The sequence below is a fragment of the Hyaena hyaena genome, unplaced genomic scaffold (assembly GCF_003009895.1).
Source record: "Hyaena hyaena isolate Hyena2069 unplaced genomic scaffold, ASM300989v1 scaffold_56, whole genome shotgun sequence".
Taxonomy (NCBI): domain Eukaryota; kingdom Metazoa; phylum Chordata; class Mammalia; order Carnivora; family Hyaenidae; genus Hyaena; species Hyaena hyaena.
Window position 1 is genome coordinate 1,750,575 of NW_024080688.1, and position 20,565 is coordinate 1,771,139.

General features: G+C 45.8%; 1 protein-coding gene and 1 pseudogene across 4 annotated transcripts in view; both read left to right on the plus strand.

The window, feature by feature from the left end:
• TAMM41 (TAM41 mitochondrial translocator assembly and maintenance homolog) overlaps window positions 1-19,024 on the plus strand; it is a 47,972-nt gene extending 28,948 nt beyond the window's left edge. Inside the window, exons 6-8 of one of the 4 annotated variants that reach the window (XM_039231399.1) lie at window positions 6,030-6,195; window positions 7,435-7,497; window positions 18,888-19,024. In XM_039231399.1, coding sequence (XP_039087330.1) covers window positions 6,030-6,195; window positions 7,435-7,497; window positions 18,888-18,964 — 306 coding nt within the window. In that variant the 3' untranslated portion in view covers window positions 18,965-19,024. The remainder of the gene's footprint in view (window positions 1-6,029; window positions 6,196-7,434; window positions 7,498-18,887) is intronic. The other 3 variants (XM_039231400.1, XM_039231401.1, XM_039231402.1) reach the window with 3 other exon arrangements.
• LOC120231348 lies at window positions 4,371-4,524 on the plus strand (annotated as a pseudogene).
• Window positions 19,025-20,565: the final 1,541 nt, after the last annotated feature.

Here is a 20,565-nt window from a genome sequence, read left to right on the forward strand (position 1 = left end):
CTTTGTGATGGACAGGGCTCGTCAGCTATGGGCTTCACTGTAGGGTCGTGGGGCAAGGACCTCCCTGTTTCACTGAAGGACCCCAAGTGTCAGTATCTGTAGGATTTCTCCAAAGGGACATCATCTACTCCCTGGTTCGGGATCAGGAAGGATAGCATGCCTACCTGACAACTCTCGGGAAACTTTTGGGAAACTGAGCCGGGGGGAAAGGGCTGGGAATTTTCTGTAACTATGAAGATAAACGTTTCCAAATTCCTCCCTATGGCCTCTGAAAGTCTGTGTCATGTAAGCTCTCATTGTTCTCTTAGTCTGGAGAAACTTACGAGGGTAAGATGAATTACAATTCCCAGGCTGCACCTGGTGTGAGGCTGTAACTGACACCCACCTGCTCCTTCAGTTACTACCCATTCCAAACTCCCCTCACCCTCATCTAGCATTTGTGCTGGGCTAGACTTGGTGGCCCAGACTGTCATCCTCAAGGGGCCTGAGACCCAGTTACCACGCCCATCTCAGGCTATGGTTGCTGCCCTTTGCATCCACCCCCCAAATTGGGCAAGCGATGCTGAGAGATTGTACCAGCAGCCCTACCCCTGATGATCAGCACCAGTTACTTCTGCCAGTACGGTGACTCCTTTCTGTGTCTGCTGGACTTTGGCATGGGATCTGAAGGCAGTAGGTGGCGGTCCTAGCTTTAAGTTTAAAGCCCTAAAGTTGTGGAGATGGGAAGCACATATTTCCCTAGTGGGCCGCTGGGAATGATGGTAAGCAAGGCTATCTCTTACACCCTTTGGTTCCCAGGCCTGTGTGTTCCACCAGATGGGAACAGAGCACTATAGAGGGGGCATTAATTTAGGACGCCTACTGCACCCCTCATTCTCACAGAGTATCATCGCCAAGCGGCTGCCTCCACTGTTCTTCATTGTTCTGTCGTGGAATTCCTTAACAGTGGCACCCCTGGCATTTTAGGCTGGATGATTCTTTGCTATGTGGGCCCCAGATTTCCCCTTATTAGAACTTAGAACTGTTCCGTCAGGCTGGCAGCTTTGGTGCAGCGTATGGTAGAAAGAGGGAGCCAGGGTCCTGTGGCACTGCTGTATCTTTGTACCTCTTGTGCTCTGATGCTACACAGTACAACCGTGCTGGGGAAGCAAGCATTCTGTAAGCCCTGGAGTGGTCCTGGCTAGGCCCTGCATGCAGGAAGGGCAAACTCATACTCAGAATATATGTGTTACTTCCAGTTGAGATGAACTGCTGCCCCTTCCCAGGCGGAAGGGGTTCAATGTAGTCAGCTTCCTCCAAGTGGCTGGTTATTCTCAAGAGACGGTCCTATTAACAGGATCTCAGTGTTGGCTTCTGTCGCTGTCAGGATGGAGTTTGAACAGCAGCAGTAGCTAAGTCGGCCCTGGACCTAGGCAGAGCCTCTACCCCTGTCACCATGGCTACTCCTTCAAGGAGCCAGATGCCAGCCCTGGGATGACAGAGGCTATTGAATCAACTGGCTGAATTGTTCTTTTGGTTATTGTTAATTCTTTTGCGAAGGATGCTCAGGTGGACATTAACATACAATACAGAGATCTTCACACCTTGTGCCCACCTCCAGTTGGTCCATCCACAGGCCTCTTCTCCCCAGTTTTTTGTCTTAGGTCTTCCAGTCTTTTTCCTTCCAGGCGCAACCAGCGAACCATGCTTCACTCCCCACGAGTCTTTGTATATGTTACCTGCGGCTGCTTTCCCATGTTAACTAGATGACCAGCTACACTCCCTGAAGCATAGCCATGTGGGAAGATTTTCCCCCATTAATGTCTTCCTGGGCCATCCCTGAGTGGGGCTGTCGTGCATCATCATAGCTTGTCCGTACCAAGCCAAATCATCCATGAAGCAAGCTCATCCTTTATCTTCCTCCAAGGGCCAGTCACAAGGGCCCTCCATTTAGCCATAGGCATGGACCAGTGGGGAAATAGAATGGAATGCACTGGTACAGCTGTGCTGTACTATACCCAGTACAGCTGTACATGATTGTACCAGTGCGTAGTAGATATTATGGGGGCTTAGGTGCCCTGTTTTGTGCAGCTTACTGCCTCTGGCCTTCCTGTCCAGTGCTTGTGTACCTCTTCCATCTCCATGGCATTACTGTTGAGCCTGCCTGACCATAAGACTTGATGGATATGGGAGATTCCAGCTCGCAGTGGGCAGTTCTTGATGCATTGTGACTTGATGACCCAAGGTTAGAAGCCCCATCTCTCCATCTCTCCGTCTTGTATGTAAGAGCCGATTTCAAATGGTGTGTGGTTCCTCCCTGCGGGTGGTACGGCCTTGCCCCAGAACCCTAGCAGTCTACCTCGTGATTCTCCTACGGGAGCCCACCACAAGCTTCCTGTGGCTTCTTTTTGTATTGATGATACCCTTCGTATAATAGACTTTACAGGGTTGTATGGTCCAAGGGCTGGGGCTGCTCGCACTGCTGCCTGGATCTGCTATAGAGGTCTTTTCTGCTCTGAGCCTCACAAACCTGGAATCCTTTTATATCACTTGGGAGACGGGTCTGAACATTACACCTAAGTGTGGAATATGCTGCCTGCAAGACCTGAAGGGCCTACCAGGCATCATGCTTCATTCTCAGCAGTGAGAGGTGCGAGATGTGAGAAGTTGACCTTAACTTTGGAGAGAATGTCCCAGCATGCTTCAGACCGCTTAACCCCTGAACACTTCACTGATGTGTTAGGCTCCCGAGACTTCTACCCTCTGGAGTCTGTGTATCTACCAAGGACTTCATGTACTTGCCTCTTGTTGTTTACCAGGTAACAGTAGCAACATACCATTGATGGAGTGGACCAGCATGAGATTATACAGAATGGCCAGCTAGTCTGGGTTTCTTGGGCTGTCTTATGACAGAGGATGGGCGAGTTACCATAGCCCTGAGGCAAACCATAAGAGATACTGTTGTCTGTCTCATGAATTGAGCTGCTTCTGATCCAACTTCCCAATAAGAATGGAAAAGAATGCATTCCCCAGGTCTTGGCCCCGTCCAGATGCCTGCAGTTCTGTTGACTTGCCCTAGCCGACTCCCCACATCCAGCACAGGAGAGTGACAGGGGCTCTGCTTGGTTGGTAGTCTGCTGTAATCTTCCAGAACCCATTTGGCTTCTGTGAGGGCCAGACTTAATGGAAATATGATGGAGACCATTAGCCTTTGTATTAGGGTTCTCCAACAAAACAGAGCCAGTATGGGAGAGAGAGAGAGCCAGTATGGGGGGGAGAGAGAGAGAGAGAGAAAGAAAGAGAGAAAGGGAGAGAGAGAAGGAGGGGAGGAGGGAGGGAGATTTTAAGAAATTAAATCGTGGAGGCTGTCAAGTTTGAAATTTTCAGTGAAGAGTAGTTTAAAATCTGAGGGTAGTCTGGAGACAGAATTCCTTCTTCCTCAGGAGACTTTAGTCTTTTTTCATAAGGCCTTTGGCTGATTAGATGAGGCCCACCTGCATTCTAGAGGGTAGTCTGCTTTACTAAGTCTGCTGACTTCAATGTTAACTACATCTTAAAAAATATTTATAATAACTTCTAGACCAAGTTGGACCAAGCAACTGAGCACTATAGCCAAGCCCAAGTGACACAAAATTAAACATCACACCCCTGCATCTTTTAGGTTTACACATAGCACTAATCTCAGCCTTTCCTCCCGAGATTTGTTGGGTTTTTTTAATTACTCTTTTGGATAAGAGATGAAAATGGCAGCTTCAGAGGCTTCCACTTGCCTTCCATACTGCGACAGCTCCCGAATGCCATCATGGAGTATGCTTCTTAGGACCGTTCCTGGTACCTATTGGTAGGATGGGGATTGAGTGGGTCTGAGACAAGCCCTCATCTGATCCTGTGGTGGCGTTGTCGAAGCTCGCTGACCCTGGTTATCGCGGCTTGGGGAGGAGAAGCCAGGCCTTTGTACTCCTTCACCTTCCCATATTGGGATCCACCAGCTCCGTTTGGCTGAAGACAAGTCTGGGAGGGACTCTAAGAGAAGGAGCCAGCCAGCTTTCCCAGCAGCTGGGGGACTGAGTACCTCGGCCCTTAAGCCAACATCCAGTATCATATGACCTCATTTGCTTTCTTAAGATGTCAGTTTTATTGAGATATAATTCATATACCATAAATTCAGTGGTTTTTAGTATATTTACAGAGTTGTGCAACAGTCGCTACAATCTAATTTTACAACATTTCCATCAGTCCGAAAGCATACCCATTAGCAGTCCCTAGCTCCCCCTCCCCTCAGGCAGCCCCTAATCTGTTTTCCAGGTCTATGGATTTGTGCTGGACACTTCGCATAAACGGAATCATACAGTATGTGGCCTTTTCCATATCTGCCTTTAAAATGCAGTTTGATCGCTTCTTGGCCTTTTGGCTAAGATCATGTGTAGTATCTGTTCTCAGTTTACAATGCAGTTTGACTCCCACAGTTTAACTCAGTGCTTTCACTTCCATGTTTTAATGAGACTCAAAGAGTAAGGTTAATTACACAGAATTTAGCAATTTATTTGAACATGTCACCTAATATTTTGTCTTTCAACAAACACATGCGTGTAAGCAGAAATTCCAGTGCATTCTTTTCCTCAAGAGAAAGCTGTGGCAAATGCTAGTTTTTAATTGCTCATATTACTCAAGCCATTTAGGCATCTCTAAAGTTGCTGAAAGCTTCATAGATAAAGCCTTACAGAAATATAAGGTCCTTTTGACTAATCTCAATTCTTAGCCCTAAAATGTGAGTCTCTAAATATTTCTAGCAAGTTTACAGAAATATCCACATTTTTTTGTCCTTTAAGGAAAACTAAATAGAGGTCAAATCCTGTGAATTTAGAACCATCTTAATGATGAATATGAAATATTCAGTTTAAGTAAACCTGAATATTTTTACTGGAGTCATGAAATGATAGCATTTTCTTCTTCTTTGCATTAATTTCATAGAAAGCTAGAAAATCCAGGCATTAATACTCAATAAATACTTGCTGAATGAAAAAGTGAGAGAATGAGTGAATTCTAATTAAGAAAGTTAGTCATATCTGGAAAATCTGAATCAAAAATTGAATACATTTGTCTAGTTTTTTTCTCACTGTTCTTTTAGTCAAAGTGAAAACCTAAACATTCGTTGAAAGAGTACAAGCCAGATTCTTCCCTGGAAGATACTGGATGAGCTGTTGAGGGCGGGGTTACTGGTCTCAGCTTGGCAGGCAGGCAGCGTTCACATGGTTTTATAAAAACTTAGTTCCATGGAGCGAAGTATTTGAAACTGTAGTTAGGGAAGCAGGGTGTGGCCTCAGCTCTGTGGCTAACTTTTGATTCAAAGTAAAGTCTGATGCATAGTTTTATATGTTTTGTTTCTGTATTTATCTTTCAACTTGATGTATGTAGAATACTTGGGAATAGAAACCACTGGTGTCATTTAATCCTACTTAAGAAATAGTGACAACTAAGTTTTATTGACGCAGTTATGCATTCCCTTATTCAACCAATGTTTTTTGACTGCCTACTGGGTGCCAACAGATTCAAAGTGAATAACTTACTCTTTGTCATCAGTGTATTCCTACAGTTGATGAACCCAGCATGGTAAGTCAAAGGCCCAGAAGGCAGGGGACACGAGGTTAGAGTGCCACTCTCCCCTAGTGGCTGTACAACCCTGGGTGTGTCACTCAGTGCCCTGCCCCTGTGTTTAAAATGGAGAGAGCGTGAGTGCCTGGATTTCCTGAACCTCAGTGAATGTTAACTATAGCCTCACTTCCTTTAACTGCTGGATTTAAGACAAATAGAAATTTTAAAACTGAGAGTGAGAAATTGATCCTTGAAAGAGGCTTCTGTTCTTTCTTTTCTCATGTAAAAATGATAGGAAAAGAATTAGCTTTTTTGAAGGAACACAGAATCTGAACTCGCATGCATTCAGTTTCAGAAAAGGAATAAGTCTCCTTAGCATGGTGGCCAGGATGTGGGTCCATGTATGTTTGTGTGAATTCAAAGAACTTTCCACAGATGTTATCTTTTTTTTTTCTTAGATAGATAAAAGCCCAGAAGGACAATTCACTCAGCTAATGACATTGCCCAGAACTTTACAGCAACAAATAAATCATATTATGGACCCTCCTGGAAAAAATAGAGACGTGGAAGAAACTTTATTACAAGTTGCTCATGACCCGGACTGTGGAGAGGTGGTGCGACAAGGTATGTTTATGAATTTGACATTGAGGAAGTGCTGGCCATGGGTAAAAAGCAAACTTTGTGACAGAGACATATTCTTTATTCTTTCTTGCTTAGTTGAGATCAAGAGACAGATTATCTCAGGGAAGAAGACAGCACTAACAGTCTGGGGGGTTTCCAAATCTAAATTGTCATTTGTTTGAAGTAGGGCGGCGTAAGTCCTTCTGTTTTAAGCTTCCTGGGTCCTAAATCACCGTCAAAGGGGGAAACAATGTTTGTTTTGGTTCCAACAGCGTAACTTCTAGAAGTTATTCCAAAGATGACTCTGTTCTTCATGGTGGTCTGAGAAGGAAGGAGCCTGGTGACATTTTTAGTGCTTTTGTAACATCAGGAACACAGCTTTCACCAGCCAACTCCCCTTCGATGTATCTCTCAGTGTGTTCACCAGGGCTCCCTCGGACGTGACCCGTAGTATGTTCCACATATTATCCCCAAGGCCTTCCTCATGTTTACACAGAAATCTTATCTTCAGAGACCCACTTCCCTTTGAGGTGTTAAAGATAATTTAGAAGGGCAGTCGGTAAAGAAAGAGTTATGACTGAAAACAACCCCCTCCCCCAGATAGCACGTTTTCCTGTTTCGTGAGCTCCTCAAGGATTCAGGCTTCTGCGCTAGGTGCGCTTCACAGCGATGGTACCGAGCCGGCGGGCAGACCCACGTCCCCTCTCAGGGACCTGCCCCAGGCCTTCAGAGCATGCGTTCAGGCTACCACGTACCTATTCGGAAGATAAGTGAGGAGGCCTGTTGTTTGTTTGGTCTTTTTCACGTAACACGATTCTGGTCACAGGAGTCCTACCTGTGTTTTCAGAAGGAAAGCTTTTCTCCTGGGCAGAAACTTTGGGATTTTTTAAAAATCATTTCAAATCTTGGGGTTGAGAACCAGCAGCCTGAAGCAGGTTTCAAGTCATAAAATAACCTTTGAGGGTGACTTAATCCATCCCCAATTTTAACTAAGGTGGGGCCCAGGCCCAGCGAGGGCCAGGCGTTTGCCTGTGCTCACAGAGCCAGTCGGGGACGCGGCTGGCAGTTCCAGGCTGGCCCTCAATCCTGATTCCCTCTCCGCTGTCATTCTACAGCACCAGGGCAGAGGAGGATTGGCTAGCTTTACTGGATAACTGGAGAGAATATTTAGTTTTAGGCTTTAAAAGTGTTAAGATGACTAACATCTGGCATTTTGGCATCCTTGTTGGTTTCTTCTCACAGGACTTTCAGCAATTGTGAGACCTTCTAGCATGAAACAGAGCACCAAAGGCATTTTCACTGCCGGTAAGAACGTGGGAAAACTCACGCTTGAGGTGCTGCTGGACTGAGTGGCCTCAGCACTCCTGATCAGAGCGTAAAGCTTTATCTGTATCCGCAAGTGCTTCTGAAGTGCTCGGTTTTGATGGGCATGAACGGGGACATAGCCATGGTGTACACACAGGCCAAACAGCACCGTCAGCTAGTCTAGAAAAGTCAAACCGTGTGAGGTGGTGGCGGAAGCCTTACTCCCCTCTCGGTTCTCTGAACAGCTCCTCACGTGCAGCTTGTCCCTGGATTTGGGATTTCTGAAAGTTGCGTGTGCATTTTGTTGCAAAAGCAGCCGCCCCTTGCCCTTCCCCCCACTTCCCCTCTCCAGAGACCAGTGGCGGGTTATTTGTCCGCACTGCCCGTTTTCTCGGTAGCGGGTGCATCCCGCTGCCTCCCTCCTTTGCAGTTCCAGGCATCATCTGCTGAGTGCTCGCTCTGGTGGGCCAGAATTGGGCTCTCGCAGCCAGCCCGCCCTGCACACTCAGCCCTCCCGCCCCTCAGTCCTCAGGTAGTTGCTCCATAGCTTCGGTGAAGTCAGTCGTCCAAGTTTACAGCCTATGACTCTGCTACTGTGATTCACAGGTGAGCACATCATCCCCTTGCCTGCCCTGCACCACTGCCTTTTCCCACAGAGATCTTCTGTGTCTCGTGGGAGGGATCCCGTCCCCTGTTGCTTTTGCGGTGCACGCTTCCATTTTGGTGAAGCATGCCATTCCTCGCAGGGATGCAGGGAGGCACATCTGGAGACCGTGTGTAACCAGAAATGTCTTGAGCTTACCCTCCCGTGGAATTGACGCTTGGGCTGGACAGAGATTAGAAATCATTTTGTAAAGACTTGCGATATCATTATTCCAATTGTCTTCTCACTTGAGGGTTGCTGTGGAAGCCCAGCCATTCTGCTTCTCAGTCCTTCGTGTGTTCTTTCTGGAAGCCGGTTAGGTCTTTGCTTGCCCCAGGGCTCTGACATTTCTCAGGGGTAAGCTTTGCCAGTGAATCTGTTTTTATCCATTTTACTGGGTACTCATCACCCTTTCAGAGAAAAAGAATGTAAGAAAATTTTCTTTTATGGTTGCTTTAAGTTCTCATCTGCTTTCTCGCTTCTCTTTCTGGAACTCCTTTTTTTTTTTTTCAGATACTGAACCTTCTTTGGTTTTGAAGAGCCCTTTGATTTCCTTTCATCTGTTTTTTATCTCTTTGTCTTTTTGCTCTGCTTTCTGGGAGATTTTCTCAACTTTAGTTTGCAACCATTCTATTGAGATTATTTTTGTGCTATTATATTTTTTAATTTCCAGGAGCTCTTTCTGTTTTCTTGTTGTTGATGTTGTTCTCTGAATGTACATTTAAAAACATTGTCTTAAACATCCCGTTATTGTTTTATGGGCTTAAGCATTTGTACATAGCTTTGGACATTGCTACACTGCCATCCAGAGTGATTGTATCAATTTATAGTCCTACTGTATGCAGTAAAGGAGAGTTCACGCTTCTCCCCTTTTTCTCCAGTACTTGATATTGTCAGATGATGGACTTTCCTCATTCAGCCTTTCGTGATGCGACCATCTGCTGAGCCTCCCTCATATGCTAGCCATGCAGGATGCAAAAGTGAACATAACACCATCCTGCCTTCAAGGAGTTCAGAAACTAGATGCATAAATAGAAATTTGCAGTAACGGGGCTAGATGGCACAGAGGTAACCCGGAGCAGGGAGTAAGCCTTTAGCCAGATTCTGATCCCTGGGCTGAGATTGCCAGGAAGCTGGTGTGGCCACACCTCCTAACTTCTCACCTCAGCTGCCTGGATACCTGGCCCAGTGTTTGGCCCCGAGGACACAGTGTTGCCCTCCCAAGTCTTCGGAAAGATTCAGCCAAAAATTCAACAAAGATTTAATAGCACATGGGCCAGATCTACTCAGCTGAAGATTTGCTACCACTCAGGAGTGTATATAGCTTTGCATTTCCAATTAAGATATTTATTTAATCTATGTTCCTGCTGGTTTATCCTGGCAAGGCTGAAGATGAGGTGTTTTTGTTTGCTTGGGTGGTTTAGGCTATTAATCTGTGATTTGCATGATTGCAGCTTCTTGCGTGAGGCTGAATGCTTTGGTTTTTTTGATTTTGGGCTTCTTTTGCTATAAGGAATTATTAGATTCATGTATTTTTTTTGTTGTGATCATGTGATCATGTTTTTAAAAATTCCTTTTATTTATTTATTTTTTTTTAAATGTTTTATTTATTTCTAGGAGAGAGAGAGACAGTGTGAACAGGGAAGGGTCAGAGAGAGAGGGAGTCACAGACTGAAACAGGCTCCAGGCTCCGAGCTGGCAGTCAGCACAGAGCCCGACGCGGGGCTCGAACCCACGAACCGCGAGATCATGACCTAAGCGAAAGTCGGACGCTTAACCGACTAAGCCACCCAGGCGCCCCTAAAAATTTCTTTTAGAAGTACATATTAAAATTTCCACAGGGGGCGCCTGGGTGGCTTAGTCAGTTAAGCGTCCAACTTTCGCTTAGGTCATGATCTCGCGGTTCGTGGGTTCGAGCCCCGCGTCGGGCTCTGTGCTGACTGCCAGCTCGGAGCCTGGAGCCTATTTCAGAGTCTGTATGTCCCTCTCTCTCTGACCCTCCCCTGCTCACGCTGTCTCCCTCTCTCTCTCTCCTAGAAATAAATAAAAATATTTTAAAAAAATAAAAAAAAATAAAATTTCCACAGATGGAAGGACAGGATGTCTGAGATTTGCTTCAAAATCAATCATGGTGAAGGGAAGTGGGTGAGGGGTAGATGACACCAGACTGGCCATGAGTTGATATATCGTTGAAGCTGGGTGAAGAAACATGAGACATGCCATACTGTCCTTTTATAGTTTGAATTTTTGTCTAATAAAACATTTGTCAAAATCCATCATCATCATCTCTAGAGCATCAATCTGAAATGAATCTTCGGTTTTCTTTCCACTCATTCTTTCCAGTGGCCAGCAGAGGGCAGTGGGTGACACCTAACGGAAACCACAGCCCAGTGTTTTCCTGTGGCTGCTCTAGTTAGTCCCTAGTGCTGGTTCCCAGAGTGCTCACTGCCTGCTTCCTTTTCCTTTCTAAAGATGCCTTACTGGGTCGTAGAAGCCCAGAGTAACAGAACGTATACAGCCTGTTCTGAGGCTGCAGAAACTGTGAAAAGTGTCGGGCATCCCTCCAAAGCCTGTGGGTTTCCCGACCTTAAGCTCCGGTTTCTCTGGTTTTATGGTGGCTGTGGGAGGTGATAAAGGCGGCCCAGGCCAATGACAGGGATTTACGAGCCCCAGAGACTAGGGTTCATATTCCGACCTAACTACTGTGCCTTGGGCAAGTTACCTAATTCTTCTGAGTTTTAATTTCATAGGGGTAATTATACCTGCCTCACCAGTTTGTGACAGTTACAGCCTAAGATACATAAATGCATCCAGCACTGTCTGTGCCTGGTCTTTCCCTTTGGGGTATTATCACCTAACAGGTTTCCTGACCCCTGCTTAGCATCCGCCTCTTTGCACTGTCATATCCAAATGACATGAGGCCACCCATTAACCAGGTCTCCAGTGGGAGTAAACTACAAACAAAAGGCTCCGAGTGCCTGGTTTAGCGTTTCTCTTCCCTCTCACTCCACAGCAAGGTTCGTAACCTCTGTGTTTCTGCACGTTGTTCTTTAGAAGTGCTTTTGCTGTGTTCGTGGCTGTGGTTGTTCTGCTTGCTGCGCTAAGGCCAAATCCTCCACGTCCTACCTGTGTTCAGGTTTTCAGCTAGCTGGTGCGTCGTGTGCAGGTGAGCAACCCGGCTGTGCGATGGAGTTCGTATTCCTTGTTAGCCGTTCTCACGCTTCCACTTCGCAGCCTCCCACTCGATGGGGGTGAAAAGGAAGGTTCAGTCTTCCCCCTTCGCTAGTGAATACCTTCTATATTGAAATACAGTTAACTTCAGAGGTATATAGCTAACCAAGGAGCTTAGCCTGGGGTCAGAAGACCCGGACTTGAGTTGTAGTTATTCATTTCTTGCCCCTGTAACCTTGGTGTGTTAATTAGCCCTTCTTCCTTGAAATGGAAGGGATACTAATACCAGCTCACCACAAGTTCGGAGAGGGTCCAGTAAGTACCTAGTAGGTGCTTTAAAAACTTGGGTGAGTCTAGATCTAAATATTATTCTATTCCTAGAAAAGATAGAGGCCAGGCATCTATAGCCAGCCTAGAGGGTGGTCTTTCCTAACGAGCTGTGTTGAATAGCACGGTTGCCTGTTTTCGTGTGGTCTGACCCTGTCTTTACTAGTTCCTTGAAATCCCCTCACCTTCAGATGCAGCAGGTTCAATGGTGAATACAGAAATACCCCAAAGCCAAACACTGTTTTGTAGCCTAACTCACCAGCAGCGCAGAAGAAGTCAAAAGCCCTTTTAGACTCCATACCTGCTCCTCTTTCCTCTTTCCGTGATGGCAGCAGATGGCGTCACATCTCAGACAGGTCACAGAAGACCAGCTAAGCAATCTGTCATATTCCTTTTTTTTTTTTTTTTGAGAGAGTGTGAGTGGGGGAGGGGCAGAGAGAGAGGGAGACACAGAATCCAAAGCAGGCTCCAGGCTCTGAGATGTAAGCACAGAGCCTGACATGGGGCTTGAACTGGTGAACCACGAGATCATGACCACGGCCGAATTCAGACACTTAACCAACTGAACCACCCAGGTGCCCCCTCAGTCTGTCATATTCTGATCAGCAGCAGCCTTCCCGTTGCCAGCCAGCCTGAGTATTCTGGTGTGGGAATAAGGGAGAGATGGGGGAATCTAGTCATGAGACTGAGGAGTAAGCAGGAGCCAGCAAAGAGGGGCCTGAAATGCCCCGTGGAGGAACTCAGAGTTTATTTTGAGGGCAGAAGGAAGCCACTGGAGGATCGTAGCATGACCTGGACGGCTACAGAAATTGAGAACAGAGGGAAGGGAGATACAGCCGTGGCTCGGGAAGCCGGTTAGCTGTGGTTGCAGCCCGTCAGCGGAGGAGTTAGGCGGCCTGAACTCAGGTCACTGCAGGCAGAGAGAAGAGATGTGCACAATAGAGGGCAAGTTACCTGTTCCAGATGCCTGGAGGGACATGGGAAGTGAAGGAGAGAGAGAGAAGTCAGCTAGAATTCCCAGGTTTCTGGCTCGGGGAGCCGTGGATGGTGGTGCCATTCCCAGAGATGGGGGCGGCCGGGGAGGATGATGGGTTTGATTTCTGAAGTGTTGTTTTATTTTGCCCCACCTCACTTCCTTGTCCGTCATCACTGACTCTGGGGACAGACACCTGTTTACCTCTCCAGCTTCAAAGGGTTCAGCTGAATTAACAAGACAGGTTTAGTCTTGCCCCTGAAAAGTCTCTGGCACGCCTGAGGGGTTCCTTCCCAGCCCTTTCCTGGAACACAACAGAATGATCATTGATTATCATCCTCTGCTTCTGATTCCTCATTACTAAAAACACTTCTTCCAGTTTTTATTACTTACATATTAAAGAAGAAGAACATATAATAGTTACAGGATTCTTTTTTCCAGAGATGTGATTATTTAACCTGCGAGTCCTTAAAATAAGTAGTATTTCTGCTTCAAGAGATTTTCTTTGTAGATAATATCTATGTTTAGAAAATAATTGGAGGAATGCTTGGGGGCTTACTGATTTCCCCTCATAAATATCTGACAAGTAGAATTATCTGAAGGGAGAGACCCCTCACAACCTACTGCTGTCTCTGCCTCACATGGTTTCCTGGAGAACCGTGTCTGCCATTGGGCCGGTCTTACTTAAAGTCACATAGGGAGTCACGGTCGTACATGTGAGTAACTTTGCTGCGGGTCACGGGAAACAAGCTGGAAATCAACAGAAGTAAAACCTCAGAAGCCCTATATTTGAAGTAGATTTCTGTATGCTTCCAAAACAGACCTGACTTTAGACACTGATCAAAATTCATAATGACTCAGTTTAGGTAGGTAAGGATCTGTCTAAAGATGTGGTATCCAAAGAGATCTTCCATCTTTATCCTTTGGGGAAGGAGCAAAGACGATGATGGTGGCTCTTAATGTCTCTCTCTTAGCAGGCTGTCCTCCCTCAGGACACATTCTAAAGGCAGACTTCCTATATCACCACTCTTTTCTGTGGAAAGAGAGCAAAAGCCCTAAGTGTTGTTCATACCAGTATCCCCAACAGCCAGCTCAGTGTCTAGTATTATGTAGATACTCCATAAATACTGGCTCAGTGTATTTCAGTGACCATTATTTGATTTATTATAAAAGATTCTGGGTTTTCCGGTAGTAGCAAAAAAAGAAAAAAAATCTCCATACATACAGAAAAATGTATGCATCAGAAGTTGGGTGAGTTTTCACAAAGTGGACACTCATGAACCTAGACCCGAATGAAGACATAGAACAGAACCATCCCCCGGATAGTGGGCCCGTCAAAGTCCCTATTCCTCCAGCACTACCTACTGTCTGACCTCCAGTGCCATGCTTCTGTTGTGCCCATTTTGAACTTTAAGTAAATATGTGGTCTCCTGTGTCTTTCACTCCTCATTATGTCAACATGGCGTCGAGAGCAGCAATAGTTCATTGATTCTCACTGCAACGAGTCCATTGTATGATTATACCCCAGTTTACCCACTCTATGTTAATGGTTTCTTGGGTTGGTTCCAGTTTGGGGCCACTACAGATGGTGCTGCTGTGAATGCTCCTGTATCTGTCTTGTGGTGGGTGAACGTGTGCATTTCTCTTAGGTGCGCGCTCGGCGGTGGAATTACAAGGTCATAAAGTATATGAATGTTCACCGTTCACCGTGGTAATCCCGCCACACAGTTGTCCAAATTACACTCCCACTAACTGAGCCCCTGGAGTAGCTCCTCCTTACCTGATATTCTATGTCTTTTTCATTTTAGGCATGCTGATAGGTGAGTAGAGGTATCATATTGGAGCTTTAATTTCCATTTTTCTGATGACTAATGAAGTTGGGCGTTAGTTCATATTTATTTGGATATCCTCTTTTGTAAGTGCCTATTCTAGTCTTTCGCTTATTTTTCTACTGAATTGTCTACTTTTTCTTTAAAAAATTTTTTTAATGTTTATTTATTTTTGGGAGAGAGAGAGACAGAGTACAAGCAGGGGATGGGCAGAAAGAGAGAGGGAGACACAGAATCCGAAGCAGGCTCCAGGCTCTGAGCCGTCAGCACAGAACCCGGTGCAGGGCTCAAACTCATGAGCCACGAGATCATGACTTGAGCTGAAGTCAGACGCTTAACCAACTGAGCCACCCAGGTGTCCCTGAATTGTCTACCTTTTCTTAGTGAATTCTCTATAAAGTCTGGATACAAGTCTTTTGTCTGATATGTGTAACGCAAAATTCTCCCAGTTGGGTGGCTGTCACTTCACTCTCTTGATGGTGTCTTTTTAAAATTTTTTAATTTAAATCCAAGTTAGTTAACATATAGTGTAATAATTCAGAATTAGAATTTAATAATTCATCACTTACATATAACACCCAATGCTCATCCCAACAAGTGCCCTCCTTAATGCCCATCTCCCATTTAGCCCCCACCCCACACACCTCCAGCAACCCTCAGTTTGTTCTCTGTATTGAAGAGTTTCTTATGGTTTGCCTCTCTCACTCTTTTTATCTTATTTTTCCTTCCCCTCTGTTTTGTTTCTTAAATTCCACATGAGTGAAATCACATGATATTTATCTTTCTCCGACTTAGGTCGCTTAGCCTAATATACTCTAGTTCCATCCACGGTGTTGCATATGGTAATTTCATTCTTTTTGATTGCTGAGTAATATTCTGTTGTATATATATACCACATCTTCTTTATCCATTCATCAGTCGATGAATATTTGGGGTCTTTCCATACTTTGGCTATTATTAATAGTGTTGCTATAAACATTGGGGTACATGTACCCCTTCGAATTGGCATTCAAGTATCCTTTGGATAAATACCTACTAGTGCAATTACTGGACCACAGGGTAACTCTATTTTTAATTTTTTTGACAACCCTCTGTTTTCCAGAGTGGCTGCACCAGTTTGCATTCACATCAGCAGTGCAAAAGTATCCCCTTTCTCCACATCCTGACCAACATCTGCGGTTTGTTGAGCTGTTAATTTTAGCCATTCTGACAGGTGTGAGGTGGTATTTCATTGTGGTTTTGATTTGTATTTCCCTGATGATGGGTGATGTTGAGCACTGTTTCATGTGTCTGTTAGCCATCTGAATGACTTCTTTGGAAAAGTGTCTGTTCATGTCTTTTGCCCATTTCTTCACCAGATTATTTGTTTTTTTGAGGTATTGAGACTGATAAGTTCTTTATGGATTTTGGATACTAACCTTTTATCCAGTATGTCATTTGCAAATATCTTCTCCCATTCTGTCAATTGTCTTTTAGTTTGTCGATTGTTCTCTTCGCTGTGCAGAAGCTTTTTATTCTGATGAGGTCCCACTTGTTCACGTTTGCTTGTGTTTCCCTTGCCGCCAGAGTCATGTCTAGTTAGAAGCTGCTGTGGCCAAAGTCAAAGAGCTTGTTGCCTGTTTTCTCCTCTAGGATTTTGATTGTTTCTTGTCTTACATTTAGGTCTTTCATCCACTTTGGGTTTATTTTTATGTATGGTGTAAGAAAGTGGTCCATGTTCATTCTGCTGCATGTCGCTGTCCAGTTTTCCCAACACCGTTTGCTGAAGACAACACCATTTGTCTTTTTTCCATTGGATATTCTTGCCTGCTTTTCAAAGATGACTTGGCCACACATTTATGGGTCCATTTCTGGGTTCTCTCTTCTGTTCCATTGACACGCATAGGTGTGTCTTTTTGTGCCAGGACCATACTGTCTTGATGATTACAGCTTCGTAATACAGCTTTAAGTCTGGACTTGTGGTGCCTCCAGCTTTGGTTTTCTTTTTTAACATTACTTTGGCTATTCAGGGACTTTTCTGGTTCCATACAGATTTTAGAATTAATTGTTCTAGCATCTCTGATGAATGCTGGTGTTGTTTTGATAGGGACTACGTTGAATGTGTAGATTGCTTTGAGTAGTATTGACATGTTAACAATATTTGTCCTTCCAATCCATGAGCATGGAATGTTTTTCCATTTCTTTGTGTCTCTTCCAATTTCTTTCATAAGTTTTCTATAGTTTTCAGTCTACAGATCTTTTACTTGATGGTACCTTTTGATGAAAAGATGTTCCTAATTTTATTCAGTCCAGTTTACACTGTTGCCCTTGATAGGAGCAGCTTTTGTGCCCCGTTTAGGACATGTCGCCCACTTCCAACCGCATGCACTTTTAGTCTTCCACCTGCATTGCAGTCAGAATATTAAGGCTGAAAGGATCCTTTGTTCCCATGTGTTGGTTCTTAACCTTCTGCAAATCCTGGGTCCCTCTGAAAATCCGACAAAAACTGCACCGTCTGCACATTAGTGCGCACGTGCGCACACACACAGCAACCCTCCCTGCAGTTACCTCCTCGCTTCCCTACAGACTGCCGTTGTGAGAGAGCCCTGAACTAGTCCAGCCAGTCTTTTTGCAGATGGGAAAGTCAAGGCGCAGAGAGTGAGTCACAGACTGTAGGTTTGTGGTCCAGCTGCAACTAGATTTTAGGTCTCATGACTCCTATTCTAGTGCTCTTTCTGACACGATTCCCTGCAAGTCATTCTGAGACTCGCTTTGTCAGAGCCATCAAAGGGCGAGACTGTTTTCAGTAGAGAAAGGTTTCTGCGCAGTAGCAACAAAACACGGCTACAAGGTGACGCTCAAGTACTTTCAGTATTTACCTTAAATGTTACACTCCAAGGAGTCTGTAGGTAAGGTTTGTGAAGTTGCACTGGGACTTATCACGGTCGATGCATCTTCCTCTAGCTGAGACTCAATGCCCTGGGGTTGCTGTGTCGAACCTTATTGTAAGCTCCACCTGTGTTCTGCTTAGTGTCTCGATTGGTTCTGGCTGGAATATTAAAAAAGCACCTTACGTAATAAGTTTCCAGTCTCAATGCTCAACTGGGTGAGGTTCACCAAAGTGGTTGCTCCAGGGAGAAAATTAGAAGAGGTGGAGGCAGGGAAAGGAGCTCTGCGTTTCTTGATGAGGCTGTGTCAGTTTGCAAGGAGTCAGTAGACACGCTGGGCCAGAGTTTCTAGAAGTATTCGCTAACAATGTTCCTGGTTTGCTGCCCTTTTTACCTGCCTCTGCCTGCAGTAGCTTCTTCAAAGGTTCTGAGCAGACCAGGCAGCTTATGGGCAATAGGCCCAGGTATTTTCAAGAGACCATACCGGGTCCCCAGAGTTAATCCTGTCACCTCATCCACAGGCTTCAAGTGCACTGCCAGGGGTGTGCGTTTCAGACTTGGAACACACACCACAGTTTGTACTCGTGGTGCCAAAGGCTGTTGGGATCTTTGGGCCACACCCTGAAACACAGACTAAATGATCTCATCCTCAGCACAAAGGAAGTGGAGCCCATAATACCATCTGCAAATTGGGTCCTATTAGATCTGACAGACAAATAGCATCCCATTATCCTATCCCATTTGACTGCTGTCCCGTTAGCCCCCAGAGAGCCTCTCCTCTGGTTTCATCAGGTACTTGTGATTACGAAGCTGGGGTGCCGGACGGCTGGGTAGCTGGACGAGGTGCATCCGTCCTATCACTTCAGAAGCGCTTACCGAAGGCCTGCTGTGTGCCAGGCTCCGTACTAGATGCTGGGGATACAGAGACAAGGGAGACACGCTCCCTGTCCATAAGGAGCTCCCAGCCTAGGCAGAGGGACAGCTCAGGAAACTGCCAAGCACTGCACCGCCTGGTGGGTGCTGTACGAGCCAGTGGCCAGCACGGGTGCCCTGGGGCCGGGAGGAGCAGTGTCCAGGATGGCACTTCTGAAAGGGGATGGGGAGCGAGCAGGCCGAAAGTGATGGAACCAATATCGTTCTGGGCAGGGGGTGGTGTACGCAGCAGCCGGGACCTGGGGGGTGGCTGCGATGCGGGCGCTGCAAGTCAGGAGGGGGCTGAGGATGTCCAGTTACATACAGAGTTTTGTCTCTGTTTTCCTTTCTCATTTTTAAATGAGCCACTGAAGTCAAAGGCTGATGATAAACTCGTAACTTGAAGGATTCACTTATCCCGTTAGCTCAGGTACCTATGGCATCCACGTCACTGTGGCCATAATGCCTAAATCAGAACCTCTTCCCCTCGTTTTGGCCGTGGTGATCTTTAATCATCTTCGGCTCCCAGGGTCTCCTGAGCCCCACCAATGAGCCCATCACGGCTGCCCTCCAAAGGCAGGCCTCTGGTGAGAATATCCTGGAAGCTCTCGCAGCGGATCTGGTCACCAGCCCCAACTTTCTCACCATCTCTTCTTTTTGTCTTTTAGGCATGAAGAAAACAGTGATTTATAGTTCACTAAAACTACACAAAATGTGGAAAGGATGGCTGAGGAAAACATCCTGATTTTGCTCACTTGTATATATACATTATGTGTGGTTGAATAAAGTGATCCTTTTCAACAGAGCGGCGTTTGTCGCTTTGCCCCACTGCTTGAATTTGAAGATACCCAAAAAACATTTGATTTTGAGTGTACGTGTTAGACGTGTATCTGGGGGGACCCAAATACCTTTGAGACTCAGCAAGAGAGGAGAAGAATCCTCTTTCCATACACACCCATCTGGGTCCTGCCCAGGTAAGAGCTTCAGCTGCGGTCTGCGTCGTGGCGCGGGAGAGTCAGTGGACTGAGGAACTATGCACACGGCTGTGCACTTGCAGCCCATGGGTTACAAGCAGGGAAGTTTGGCTACCTCTGTCTCTCAAGTCTCCTCTTCCCCTGACTTTTTCCATTGAGAGCTCACAAGTGTCACGTCAACATTTTCCTGGACCTAGGATTTTTACGTCTCCCTTTGTTCTCCAAGAGGGTGTGTGGCAAGAGCGACTTGCGGGTGAAGCCTGTGACTGTCCCTTGCAGAGCCTTCCCTATTGTAACAGGAATGTTGGAGTAACAGGTAACCCACCGCAGAGTGCCTTGAACAACAAACAATACATTAGCTCAAAGAACTGAAAAGTTAGAGGTGTGGTGGGCTTCAGGGTTGGTTCGATCCAGCAGGTTAACAGGATCGCTCAGGACCGTTTCTGTCCAACTCTTCTCTCTGCTTTTTGTGGTATTGGTGTTATCCTAAGGCTGGCTCCCCCTCATAGCTCTGAGACCCTGGCAACAACTTCAAGGGCTATATGCTTCCCTGTTCGCATTTGGGAAAACAGAGAGCGTTCCTTTCCAACTCCCTCTTAGGAAAGGCCTCCATCTGGTTTCATGGGCCCTAAGTGGGTCACTTGCTCATCCCTGAGCCAGTAAGATAAGCTTAGGCCTGAACCACTTGCTCCAACCTAAGAGCCAGCTGCCCCTCAAGCTCATGGGCCATAGGGAAGGTGTGGACGCCTGGACCTTTTCTGATGAGGTGACCCAAATCCTTATTCCTGAAGGAGGTGTGTCCTTCTTGGATCACTCTAGTCTTTCATTAACGTTGACTGTGGAACATGGCTCCGGGTTTTACATGTGGGTCAGTGAGGATTTGATAGCGCTTACCACTCTGCAGGACCATTCTCATTACTCCGGTCTTCACAGCAACACTATCAGTGGGCACTGCTCTCCAGCCTGGAAATGAGACGGAAGCTCAGGTCAAGTAATAGGCCCAAAGTCACACTGCTAGTTAAGTGGTGAAGCCAAGATTTCAGATCCAGATATTTGAATTATCTGAATCGAGCTCAGTGCTCTTCACCACCGTGCTATTCCGCAACTGAGCACACATTAGATGCTCAGTAAATAGTAGTGTTATTGTTGATATTGTTTCCATTTGACTGATACCTGTCTCCTGGAGAATCTTTTACTCACTCCCCTACCAAAATAACCAGCTAACTAAATCAAGCTTAAATAAAGAAATTTCTCTGATTTCTGGCCAGAATTCTTTAAAACACTGTTTCAGAATTTACAGCCATCTGATGAAAGACCTGATCCCCAAAAGAGTGCTCATGATCAGATTCCAGGTCAGCTGTGCCACAAATCA